This window comes from Abrus precatorius, unplaced genomic scaffold (genome assembly GCF_003935025.1).
Source record: "Abrus precatorius isolate BTA unplaced genomic scaffold, Abrus_2018 Scaffold4, whole genome shotgun sequence".
Taxonomy (NCBI): domain Eukaryota; kingdom Viridiplantae; phylum Streptophyta; class Magnoliopsida; order Fabales; family Fabaceae; genus Abrus; species Abrus precatorius.
In genome coordinates, this window is record NW_020874384.1 from 8,653,521 (window position 1) to 8,666,912 (window position 13,392).

General features: G+C 32.6%; 1 protein-coding gene across 3 annotated transcripts; it reads left to right on the forward strand.

Moving 5' to 3' along the window:
* The first annotated feature begins 340 nt into the window (after window positions 1-340).
* Window positions 341-10,037, forward strand: LOC113864986. 3 transcript variants are annotated; one of them, XM_027499275.1, is made up of 16 exons: window positions 341-538; window positions 723-800; window positions 1,376-1,425; window positions 1,555-1,608; window positions 1,785-1,837; window positions 3,040-3,112; window positions 3,494-3,555; window positions 4,241-4,312; window positions 4,986-5,091; window positions 6,178-6,242; window positions 6,438-6,538; window positions 7,650-7,745; window positions 8,587-8,654; window positions 8,834-8,879; window positions 9,376-9,452; window positions 9,602-10,037. In XM_027499275.1, exons 1-16 carry the CDS (start codon window positions 383-385, stop codon window positions 9,606-9,608), a joined length of 1,164 nt encoding a protein of 387 aa, XP_027355076.1. In that variant the 5' UTR covers window positions 341-382; the 3' UTR covers window positions 9,609-10,037. The 3 variants fall into 3 exon arrangements, with proteins under 3 accessions (XP_027355076.1, XP_027355078.1, XP_027355077.1); XM_027499277.1 differs by lacking the exons at window positions 8,587-8,654; window positions 9,602-10,037 and having other exon boundaries at window positions 375-538; window positions 9,376-9,397; XM_027499276.1 differs by lacking the exons at window positions 8,834-8,879; window positions 9,376-9,452; window positions 9,602-10,037 and having other exon boundaries at window positions 375-538; window positions 8,572-8,608.
* The last annotated feature ends 3,355 nt before the right edge of the window (window positions 10,038-13,392 follow it).

The following is a 13,392-nucleotide window of genomic DNA, read 5'->3' on the forward strand; positions in this document are numbered from 1 at the left end:
TTTATATTTAAATAATTTTAATTAAAATATTATTATAGAAATTTAATTTTGATGTAAAATATAAAAATAATCGATAAATTAAAATATATTATAAATATAATATTTTATTATTTATTATAAATATTAATAATTTTTATAATATAAAAGTAATGATTAACCGATCAGTATAATTTTTATACTTTTAGTGTATTAAATTAATTTTGAATTTAGTAATTATATTAATAAAATGATATAATTAAAATTTTAAAAGTGTTATTTTAATTTAAGAATTAATTTAAATTTAAATTTAAAAATTACGGTCATATTTGACAGTTGTGAAAGGCATATCAACGTCAATGACACCACCCCTAGACGTCTTGAATTGAAGGCAAAAGTGAGTCTCATGGGCATGAGCGTGGACATGCACACGCCGAACCTCTTCCACTTCCCGCGCCCAATTTCTCGAAACGCCGTCGTTCCCTGCCACGCCATGTCCTCCCAAACCTCCTTCCCTACCGTCAACACCGTCTCCATTTCTTTCTCTCAGCTCAAACTCAAAGTATTATCTCTCTCTCTCTCTCTGTTTTGTGAATTTTAGTGACTCAAACAAACTCTCAACAACTGGCTTTTAGCTTTAACAATTATTTCTATCACTCATGTATGTAATAACATGTTGCATGTGTTTGTTTTGTGTGATACATGCTTTGATTATTGATTCCGTTGTTCTTATTTCGTTGTTGCAGGATAAGAATTCTGACTTGTTGTTGAAGATTGAGGAAGGATTCGGACCCAACGGGCTGGGGATTCTATCTGTCACTGATGTGTGTGCTTTTTGACTTGTTTGTTTATGCCATCTTTCATTTTTTTTGTTGTTGGAAATATTAATGAATTAAAACACCTTTTTCTTGGAGGGGGGTGGGGGAGGGTGAATAGAAAGTGCTGTTGGATAAATTGAATTGTTCATTCTGTTTGTTGGTTTTTGGATATAAGGTTGAAATAAGTCTTTTAACGTTATAAGCTGAAACAATGAAGACAAGAGTCAAACTTTAGGTTGTGTCCTTGTTTTGTGTCTGTACTACAATTTACCAGCCACCGCAGTTTTTTGGTGAATCTCAATGGCTCAATGTAATGCCACAAACTTACAGAACACAGAATTCTCTATTTAGTTTACTTTTGAAGTCAGTGTGGTCGAGATTTAAGTCCAGGTTATGGCTTTAGGTCCAAGCGTTTTCTTTTTCTTTTTGTCATTGGTTCTGCTGTGCCCATTTCTTGTAGAAATTGAATATTGTAAAAATGATATAGCAGCTTTTTGGAACTGGCAATCCGTGTACGTTGATTTTCTTGATGCATTATATAATTTGTGTTGTCATAACTATTTGATCGGAATTAATTCCAGGTCCCAGGATACTCTTCCCTGCGCAGAAATCTTTTGCATCTTGCACCAAGGTATGTGCTTTGACTGCTTTCAGATGGTATTTCAGCATATATGCCCAGTGCATTAGTTTTAAATCATCAAAAGACACTACAAAAAGCTGTAATTTTGTTGATGATAACATTTTGCTGTCCTTATGTCAGATTGGCAAATCTTCCTAAGGAAGTGAAGGAGGATCTTGAAGATCCTCATAGTAGGTAACTTATCCGTATTTACGACATCTTACCTCTAAATTTTCACTTTTCATTGTAAATTCTACCTCATTCCGTTATCATATATATTGTTCACTTTTGCCATTAGTCCAGGCCCCAGTATTCGTTGCTTTCTGCAGCGGTAAATAACTTATACTGCTTCTATCCACCTGAATTCATAGGTACAATTTTGGTTGGAGTCATGGAAAAGAGAAACTTGAATCTGGGAAGCCTGGTAACTCTTTCATCAATCTTTTGGTGGTTTTTCTTCAATGCTTTAAATTTGTTATGCAAAAAATCTTGTTATGGCATCTTTCTTGGTGTTTCAATTGATTGCTATTTACCACATGTTCTATATTGGATTTGCATTGAAAGTCTTGCTGCATTTTGACTTATATGTTCCTTTTTTTGTATTTTGATTATTCGATTTTATAAGATGTCTTATATTGCCCACAGTTGTATTTTGTTTATCTGTAATAAAATATATTTCTGTCCACAAAAAGAAAATGCTCTTAGTTTGAACAAGCTTTGTAATTGTATGCTTCAAAATTATTGTGAGGAAGAGGACTTTTTTGTTGGAAAATCTTTGGTGAGAAATATGAATTGGACAATTAGTGTATTTTTCAAGTCTAAGTTGTAAAGAAATGTGTAAAATATAGATACTTAGTGAACATGCATGTTTCAAAGAGATACACGATAGCATAGATATGACAAGTTTTTGTCTGAATATCTACACGATTACACATTTATATAGATACATTAATATGCATAATGCATCCTAATGAAAAGGCATATTTAGCTCCCCACAACTCACTAATAGTTTGAAATGTACAATGCACCTTTTTTTTCTGGAATACTTTACGTACATGATGATTGGAAATTGAGGACCGGTACTGTCCAGAAGGAATGAAATTCAGTCAGTGCCTTTGATGCTTGGAACAAACTGATATTCATATCATGTTAATCTTGTGATATTGATGGTTAGATGTTGAGCATTCGTGCTTTATTCAGCACAAAAGTTTTTGTCCAAGCTTTTGATATAGTTACTACCCGCATTGCAGATATTTTTTTATATTACTTTCTGAAATCAGGATGCTGGGTTGTTGAATATTATTTGATCATCCCATAAGTAATATTATGCTTACTGATGGTATGAGTTACAACATAAAAGAAAAAAAGAAAAGAAGTGATGCTCAGTAAGTGACTTTCTGTATAAAGAAAGCAATATTTTGTGTTGAAGTTCTTCATAAAAGTAAACCTGATCTGTAATTATAGAAAGTCCCTTCAACAACATGATAAATATTTTGTTTTTATCTGTGTATTTGGAAATTCTAGTACCTAGTTGCATGTAAGCATATTGGAAAATCAGTAGGTGATCAACATTTTTAAGCGACGCTTGTTTGTATTTTTATCTGCGTTTTTATTCTGTGAGTGCAGATATATTAAAAGGATCTTTCTATGCCAATCCCATACTTGATACACCTACAACAGAGGCATCTTTGTTAGAACGGTAAAAGTGGATGAAAACACGTGCTATACTATAAAATTTTCAGTTTTTTCTTGCTGTAGATGTTTCTGTATTTTATGTGGATGATGTGGAGCAACTTTTGCTTTACCATAATTCAATTATTATCTTTTTAAATATATAACATTCACTCAATTTGTCAAACAATAATACTGAGTTATTAGCTCAGTCAAATAGTTTTTTTTTTTTTCTTATCCTCTAAATCAATGTAGATTGATGCTTGTTTAAACTTTATATCTGTTACTTTTTATTGTCATTACATGTGTAGCTTACTTCATAGTGTCATTTATATTATATTGTCTAGTTCTGTCTGTAATGTTGTGTCTACAATCATGTGCGTTTCCTTGGATTTTGTGTTTTCTGCAGGTATCCGTCATATTGCGGATCAAATATATGGCCCAAAAGTGCTTTACCAGAACTTGAAGTGGGTATGTCCTGAATCCTGAACTGATTTTGCATTTACAGTGTATGTTTTAAAAATATTTGTGGCGGTATATATTGCTCTGTTTACAAGATTTCTTCCCCTGTGGTTTAGATGAATAATCATACAGACAATTATTATGGACCATAAGTTATTTTCTGTATTGCTATGCCTATGTGAATGCAGCAATCAACTTATATTTTCTGCATGTATATACGTTTCATTAGTTTTTTTGTCTCTTTACAAGTTTATCATAGATACTGGAAATGTAACTTAGTTGTACTTTTACACATATATTTGAATAAAATATTTCATCTTTGACAGAGTACAATTTTGTGAAAATCACAATAAAGGAATTCTTGGTAAACATATTTCCAATCAATAAGTGGTGACTTATAGACCACTTTAAGCATCATTAACCAGTTCAACTTGAGTCATTAGCTGTTCCTATTTTAACTAATAATTTCCTTTTGTATTTTTTCTATAACTTTTTTCATCCTTTATGGATAAATAATTAATGGATTTTAAACTTAAAATTAGAAGATTAAGAGCATGATATTCATACTTCTTCCAAATCATGATAATTTTAAACATTAGTAATAAATATTCCTAGTTTATTTTTAATCTTTATGTCTTACTGGATGGTGAAATGATTGGTTACAGTTCACTGTTTATTTATTTTTGACATGTAGCTTTCAAAGCACTTGGGAAGCTGATATTTGATGTAGGATTGATGTTGGCATATCACTGCGATCAATATGGTGGTAAGACAGCCCTTGATATTTGTTTGGCTTTAGACAAAGGCATCTTGAATTGCCTATGCTGTTCACTAAGCTTTCTATTTCATATGTATTGTTACCTGTTGGAAGTAGGACTACTTTTCTGCTTATTTATTAATAGGAAAGTTAATTTTACGTCCTAGTTTGAAATCAAGTACAAATTTCCGTAGAATTTGAAGTGAAATTTCTTATAATGTTGAAGCTCTTAATGGTTTTATGTGGAATAGGAATGAGAATTTGGGTTAGAGATTCTATCTTGAAATGAAAACATATGATTTCTTTTTAACCCCTGAATATCTCATGAAAAATTTTGAAAAATTATACTGCTGTATTGGCAACACTAAACATCTAATTTAATAAGTTACCTCAAAATGAATTTGTATTCCCCTTTCCATCCTTTCACATTGCTCTGTAAGCTAAGAATCATAAATTTTTTAAAGTTGGCAAAGTTTCTGATTTTATATTCATGCCCTTATCAAGTTAGGGCCTTAAGCACCATATATGAGTTTTGATGCACTCATTCTTAGGGGGCACAGCAATTGTCACTCCCTCCTGCCTTTTTGTTCATAACCAACTTCCTTTACCTATTGTACTTTTTTGTCTTATTTCTATTGCTGTCCTGATCTATTGTCACTTTCAAATTCAAACAACTTGTCAGTATCCAAAGGGATGAAAATGCGCAAGGATGAAGGTCTGGAATCAATACTATGTCACTCTCGCTGTCATAAAGGGCGTTTGCTATATTATTTTCCTGCACAACAGGGGTAATTTTGTTATACATCGTCTCCTTGCTTGTTATAAGACTTTTGTGTTGATATCTGATGAAAACAATAAGCTTATGTTTGGTAATTTACTGTTAATATTTAGTGGAACCAATATATGAAAATTGTCCACCAAAATATAGAAAAGAAAACGTGAACATTGGTAATGGACTTTATTGGTTGAGTTGAGTTTGGTTGTTTCTTTTTATTTGACCTTTTCAAGGAAGTTTACAATATTACTAAATCAACTTAATTGCAAAAATCAATCACTCATAATTTCCCTGCTTCTTGCGGAGCACTAGAAGAATTCAACCCTAGAGGATGGAAACTAGTAGTTCAAAACTTACAACTTGAGTTTGTTAGTTTTAATTTCATTTAAAACATTTTTTTTCTGATTTTAAAAAATAAAATCAAGACTATGCCTTGAATTTTTTTTAATATTATAATTAGAAGATGGATTTAAGATTTCAAAATTATCTGAACATGATATCACATATTAAAATAACGTTATCTTGGTCCTTTTTTATACAATGGTATCAATGAGGTTTAAACTAATATCTCATATAAACTACCCAAACCTCTCACCACTAGCCAACTCCTTTTGGCATTTATCATGGTCTTTTTATCATTATTTTAAATTATGATTTTAGGTGGCCTAGTGGGGGATCAAACCTCTAATAAATTATCAAAAAGCTCAAGTCTTAAAAAAAAGACTTAGATAGGGGATAATTGAGATACAAGCTCACATTGGGTAGCGAAAATTTTTTCTATACATTACAAGTTATGAGGGAGATCAAATATTAACATTTTAAAATACCTTTATGATGCTAGTCAAGGAGCACTTATATATTGATGGCTGGTTAAACTTCAAAGGCATAAAATTTGTTCTCATGGATATCTTTACTTCTGAACTTGGTTATAGTCTTGAATCATAAAGCTTTTCAGTTCACTTTAGAATGCTGTTTTAGAGTTTATTCTATTTCTCCAGTTTAATATAATTATATATACTTGAATGCCTCAAACATTTCTAGTTAATCATAATGCATATGCATGACAGTATGTTAACAAGTTACAAATGACTTTTTGCAGAATCCCAGATGGTAACCCTCTGTCTTCTTGGTGTGGATGGCATACAGACCACGGTTCACTGACAGGTTATTACTATAAGATATAGGCTGTGCTTTAATATATTCTCATTCAGTGTAATATCAATTCTTAGACCCTATATTGTTTTAGTTAAATTGATTAGGGAAGTTCATTGATATTGAAAACACAGTTATGAAGAAAAAAATGTTATAGTTCTCCACATGCTATCATTCTTCTAACTTTCATTTTTATTCTATACGTAGGTCTGACTTGTGCTATGTTTATGAAAGATGGTGTGGAAATTACCTGCCCAGATAGTGCTGCTGGCCTATATATTTGCTCAAGAAACGATCAAATTGTCAAAGTATACATTTTTCTTCTAGAATTATGAGTAACATCATGGATACCACTGATAGAAAAATTTACATCATTGCAACATTAAAATGTTCTCTTGGTTCATCTTTCTTTTAACATGAAAAATCCATCCTTTCTTGCAGATATTATTCATTAAAAATGTCGGTAAAATGTACCCTTTCTTTTGATAGCGTTGAATGATTTTGGACTGATTTTTTTCTGAAGTCATTTAAGATGCTCTATTATCAATCTGTCGTGGGTGATATATTTTATAGATAGAGAAATGTTAGCATCACAATTTCATGTGGGACCTACTAAACTGCGAGTGGAATTGACTCACTTTATTTAGTGGATCTCAAATAAATTTCACTCAATAATAGTGTGCTGAAAGGAGTGTACTAATAGAATTCCTCTTGTTATTAGAATTAAGCAAATTACAGGGATGATCCCTGAGTACAAGTAGCAAAAAGAAAACAATAGCAAGCAATCAACACAAATGATGATCCTATCCTGTGACAGCAGCCACCCTGAATACCCTCAAAAATCCTCCCTATCCCATCTCCTCCTTTCAGCCCCTCTAATATCCATTCCTGGGCTAGATTTCCGTATCTTTCTCCTCTCTCTTTTTTTGACACGTATGCAGTTTGTTAAGCCCTGCTTAACCGTTTTCATTCCAGCATTCCCTATTTTGCCCTTGCTCTGCTGATATGTCTTCAGTGGAGGCCCTTTTTGTCCAGGCCCATCAGATAAATAGTATTTTCTTTGGTCAATAAATATGCCATTCAAATGACTGCAATGTCATCACAAAACTTCTACCAGTTAAAAATACTTTTGTCATTATTCATCAGGGACACACGATTTTCAGCATAAACTTTTAGATTGCATTTTATCCCATTCCCTTAATGTTTGAGCATGAACAAGTTTAACGCATGACACATGAGCTTCTAGAAACTATGCTTGACTTAAAAACAATAAAAGCATTTCATGGATCTTTCTCTTCTGAAAAACAACGTTACCTGCATTTTGGGGGTTTAATTATGACTCATTTGTTGGGAATTTGAATCTTGGAATTATTGAGAATTAGAACAGTGCATTTACTCATTGTATATTCTATCTTATAGGTTGTCTATGGAAAAGATGATATAGCATATCAAATTGGTGAAACCACTGAAATACTTTCTGGAGGTTATCTTTGCGCAACACCTCATTGTGTTCAGGTAAATTGAAAATTGCGACAACATGAATAATTATGTTGTACCTATTTTGTTATAACATGCCATGGTCATCCTGTTGAATCAAGTTTATATTTTTTTTTTCATCTGGCTTTCTACTTTTCATCATTCATTGCTTGTATACATACTAATTATTGATGTCACAATCATATCTTTATCATTGTGTTTTTCTTCTACATTGATTGGCAATTTTCTTATTAAGATGCTTTATGAAGTTCAATTTAGCATTAACATACGAAGTGTTATTTATTTTCCTATTTATTTGCGAGGGTTGTGAAATGGGATCCTGGTGGTTTGAACTTTGGATGCATTGGCTAAGTTTGCTTGGAGATCTACCCAATCATAGACAGAGATAGATGCCTAATGCGTATGCTGTCCTTTGTATGACCAAATTGTAGAACTAAATTTGATAGGCAAATGCTAAGCAATGCCCTTAGGGCACTGATTAAGGAAAATAAAAGTAGAAATTTTTGGTTAGAAAATATAATAAGTATATCTCCCACCATAATTTTAATACAGCCCAATACAATTTTCAGTCAAACTTTCCACTTCCAATTTCTTAACCAACCCCTAAGGGCACTGGTCAGTAAGACCAAATTTGATAAGTCTAATTTATTAGTTTTATAGATGAATTATTAAATGGATGTTGCAATTGATGTTTTCCATTTATCGGGCGTCCAGTAACTTGTGTCACTCAGGTTCTAGATTGATCTAATCTAGATATTCCCAAATGCAATTTCTTAAACTCTCAATTGCGTTTCCTTTTTCTGTTCGGTTTCTACTAGCATTTTTTTGTAATAAAATATGAAAGTTATGATATTTGTAGGCTCCTAAGGGGGAGGAGTCTTCTGGAGTTGAGCGCTCAACGTTTGCATTATTCATGCAACCTGACTGGTAGTTCTCGCGTCTAAGCAAATAATGCATTACTGTTGTGTTGCTTAAATTATGTTTGGAGTTATCTTCAAGAGTAGAATTATAAGTTAGATTGCTAAAATGCTATAACATTGGAGAAAACTGAGGTCAGCGATGAATCTGATCTGAGCACAATTCTAAAATAAAATTTTGCTTTTCAGGGATGAAAAACTCAATTTTCCCGAGGATGTTCACATTCACAAAGAGGTATGTATTTTTTGAGGTCGTGACCGTTCTTCCCATTCAGCATTAAACAACACACCGTTACGGAATATGAGATTTGAATAAGTATTGATAAAATATGATATTGACAAAGCGGGAAAGAGAAAAGAAAAGGAGTTACTTTGCAATATCATCTGTGATTTTATTATTTGGAAGAAATAGTTAGGTTTTCGTTAAAAGTGCATGCAAGGCAATTTCTTCATCCAGGGAATTCAGTTGTCGGCTGAAAACATTTCAGGTTCCACCTAATAAGTTGGTTTTCTAGATAATCTCTGAATTTGGTGGATGGTGGGACCGGGGAACGTTTTATGTTTGTTAAAGTGAAATATGGACTTTTGATATCTGTGAAGTTAGCATTCTGCATGGCATAATTTCCGCATCTAGATTATTGAGCCTAATCTAGCTGCCTCCTGCTTATTTATGAGGTAAGCCACATTTCTGAAGTCACGAATAAGTTGAATTTTTATCATTTTTTTCCCAGCTTATTCCATCAAATGCCGCCCTTACTTTTGGAGAGTATTCAGAGATGCTGCTCGACAAATATTACCACCAAAAACAGTAATGTTTACGCCGTAGGCTTAGCCCTTGATGATGATTATTAATCAAAATTAATCTATTTTTTGGTTTTCGTTTTCGTTTCACATCCATCTGCTTTATTTTGCTCTTGCTCTCTGATGGTGAGTTACTAAACTGTTCATTTTTTGCAGGACCTAATGGTTAGTACTTTTTAGTTCTAGCCCCACAAATGACTGGTTGAAGTGACTTCGTTCATTTTAACTAATTTTCAAACCATGGAAGGGAAATACAATTGTGTAGTCCGTATTGAATAATAGCAGAAGAAAATTAAAATACTTATAAATTAAGTGGAATAGCAATACCATTTCTGGCGACAGAAATATAGCTCACAGTTTGTGTACTTGTTGTCTTTTATGGGATGGAATGAAATTTGCCATGTAATCCCATAGTTTATGTACTTTTTTCTTTTATGGGAGGTTATGCAATGATATAACGTACTTGTGATGGGATTAAAGCTTCGACTTTGAAGTAGAAAATACCTAGATAGTTCAACTTCTTGAGTGCTATCAGATCTGGGCCGTGAACATATAAAGCATAAAAACAGCATTAAAAGTTTGAGCCCTTTTCTAAGACATGGACATGTTAGTAAATGCATGGAATTTCTTACCATCTCTTAATCTGATAGAAAAAGTAGCTCGATCAAACGGACAAATCATGTACGTAATTATTGTTCTGATTTGATGTTATTCAAATATTTTATCAGGGATAACAAATATAACAATGAATCAGCAGGCAAACACCGGCAGCAAGATCAAACTTAACTAACCAAAGATATGATTTTGATAAACTCTATATTTTCAGTCTACTTTAATTTAAACATAAAAAAAAAAGAATATAATTACACGTATACTTTGGTTCGTTAGTGTATTTTTCCTGTGCAAAACCAAACAAAACAGACATCTCTTTCATCAACTAACATGGAACAAAAAATGACAAGAGATGTCCACGTAATATGATAGTAAGCATTTTGGGCGGTTGGCCTAGTGGGCAGTCGTCATTATGGAATTTAATTTACGTATTCTAGAAGCCAGCCCCAGATTATTAAAATACTTTCTTTCTTATTAAAAATTGTATGTGTTTTTTTCACAGCAAAATTTTGACAGCTAGATCTAAATTGAATGCAGCTTCATTACATTCTACATTTAATATTCGGTCTTACCTGAAAATTTAAAAGTTTTCATTTGATTTTATTACTTATGTTTTTACTTTTCTGGTCCTTTCTTATTGCTTTCAATATGATAACCCTGGCAGAAATAGTGTCCATCCACAACAAAATATACACTAACTCATTAACAAGTTTCCCGTATATTTTATGATTTTTTAAATTTAAGTAGTAAAATATAACTTTAGAAATATATTAATAAACCTTTGATAATTAAGTGATTCGAACACTTCACTCTCAACGGATAATATGACTAATTAATTTAACCTATCTTATAATATAACTAATCTCAATTAAGATTGAAATAATTTTAATTTTAAAAATTTCTTTTAGAGATCTTTTTAATTACTCAAGGTAGGTTGTATTAACGAAAATAAATAAATAAACATACACTATTTATAGATGGGTTAATTTGTCACAATGATACAAGATTGATAAGCATTCTACATAGGCCTAACATCTTTAAACTGCCTACCTTCGTATTGAGCCTAATTCACGCAACACCATCAAGTACCAAACATTTATATCTATGCACTCAACACTTCTTACTCTTAACTAAAAAATTTCATACATGCTTATAACAAAAAATCACAGCCACAAGTTACTTATATAATTACAAGGACATTAAAATTTTCAATGCTACATTGGCACATCATGCGAGCATGCTCTCGTATAGTAATTGTACTGATATATTATATAAAACTATTAGTACTTACTTAATGATTTATTTTCTGTTGTTATTCTTATAGTAAAAACACCAACTCAAGTGTTGAAGTGTTTTTCTACGTTGAACACTTTTTTTCAGCATTAATTTCACATATCAACGCTGTATAATAGCTTTTTGTACTTGAAATTTTTTTTGCCAGATATGCCTCAGATGAATGGATAAAATAGTGTAATCCAAAGGGGTTTTAAAGGGAAAATGAAAGGCAAAGGCAGAAGGGTTTGATGGGTGATGGGCATATTTAATAATTGAATCTTATCTGGAATAAATAAGCCGACATGTTCTTTTCTGCCGCCAAAGTAACCAGTGGCCACATAGTGCATTTGCATTTGTATTTGCAGTCAAAGCTTTTCATTTGCGGTGAAGAAGAAAACGTGATTTGATAAGGACAAGGATGCGAGGGGTTGTATTTGGAAATTTCGTAGCACCATACCATACCACACACGGATTCTACTCATTTTTCTTTTTTCTACTCTTCCTTATTTTCTTGGTTATCAAATTCTCCTCCTCATCCATACAATGCTACCTTCCCCTTTCTCTTTTTGACCATTTTGGATTCTTTTCTTTGTCCTTCCCTCTCACCCCACTATGTATATTCATATTATAAAGCAGCAAATTTTTCTTTTACTTCTTCTCATTCTTTTCTTTTATATTCTATTCTTCATTTTTTTAACGTGTTTTTTTAGTAAAATAAATTCAATCAAGCTTGTGAGTCATCTTTCAAATGCAAGAAAATCCAAGTTAAATAACTGAGCTGCATCAAGTGAGTCAAATCTATAAATCTTCTTATACCTAATAAATTAAATATGAAATTTTTTAATAAAAGAATCTTCTATTAGTTAAAAATTAACAAAAAATACATTAATATTATTTCCAATGAAAAGTTTTATTTTACTTTTTTAACTAACAACTCAAAGACGCTGTCAATAAAACTTGAGCAAAATATAAACTATAAGGGAAATAACATGGCCTAATTTTCTCACCGCTTATAGAAGATAATGACATGGAAAATGAGACGAAGGAGGAACTACATAATGCATGGTGAATGGACTTTCACGTAGAAAAGTGGGGCCACAACATGATCAAGTTGAAGTGAAAAGCTTGTGGACCCCAACATGTTCTATAAAAATTAACTGAGACGGTTGTGTTAATGTGGTCATCTTCTTTCAATCCCTGCAAACACCGAAACCCCTTTAAGGTTTCTGTTTCTGTTCGCCAAAACACTATCAATGACTCTCTCTCGCTTCACTTCCAAGTCCCAACCTCGCCGCAAAAGCCTCAGAAAACGGTGTTTTCTGGTGGCGAAGCAACAGAAAACGCGCTTCTACATCTTCGGACGCTGTATAGCCATGCTCCTCTGCTGGCACGACCATGCTCTTTCCGATTAGATGCTTCATTCGGAGTTGTGTTCCTGCTATGCACAAATCGGAATTTGGTTTTTGCCGTCATGGGCACCCTCAGGTTCTTGCTTCTGCCACAGTCAAGCACATAGGAATCACAAGGAGGGATGTGAGAATTAGAGGAAAAATGATGGTCGAGGTTCCTTCAAATGGGACTGTGTGTCTTGAGGTTGAATTCGAGAGTTCTTGGAGCACAAGGGGAAAAGATTGAGTCTGAAGCAGGTGGCTTATTGGGTAATCCGGTATTGCAGGGAATAAGGTTTTGAAATTGGACCCTGTTGAGTTGAGTGTCAAAACTTGAGTACTTAATTCGATGCCATGTAATTACTATTGTAATTATCTGACCTTGTAGATTACAAAAAGATCAATTGATATGAAACAAAACAAGTATTCTCTTCTAAGTGCTATCTTTCCATCACTTTTATTTTGATTGATAGATTGTTTGAGGTTTCTTAATGGGTTGTGGGTGTGATTTTGTTTTCGATCCACTACCCATTCATGAACGGATTGAGAGTTGAGGCCACAATTTCGGTTATGTAATAATGAAGGATTACTGTAGTTAGTTGTTGACAAAAATAACTTGTGATTGTTAACTAGACTTTATCAGCGAATATCATTTCTGTTGTAGATCTATTA

Excerpts from the sequence above, each read along its gene's own strand:
- LOC113864986 (XM_027499275.1), top strand. The coding sequence starts at position 383 with ATGGGCATGAGCGTGGACATGCACACGCCGAACCTCTTCCACTTCCCG. Across the intron at positions 4,313-4,985 it reads TCACTGCGATCAATATGGTG|TATCCAAAGGGATGAAAATG; the intron begins GTAAGACAGCCC and ends ACAACTTGTCAG. Across the intron at positions 6,243-6,437 it reads AGACCACGGTTCACTGACAG|GTCTGACTTGTGCTATGTTT; the intron begins GTTATTACTATA and ends TTCTATACGTAG.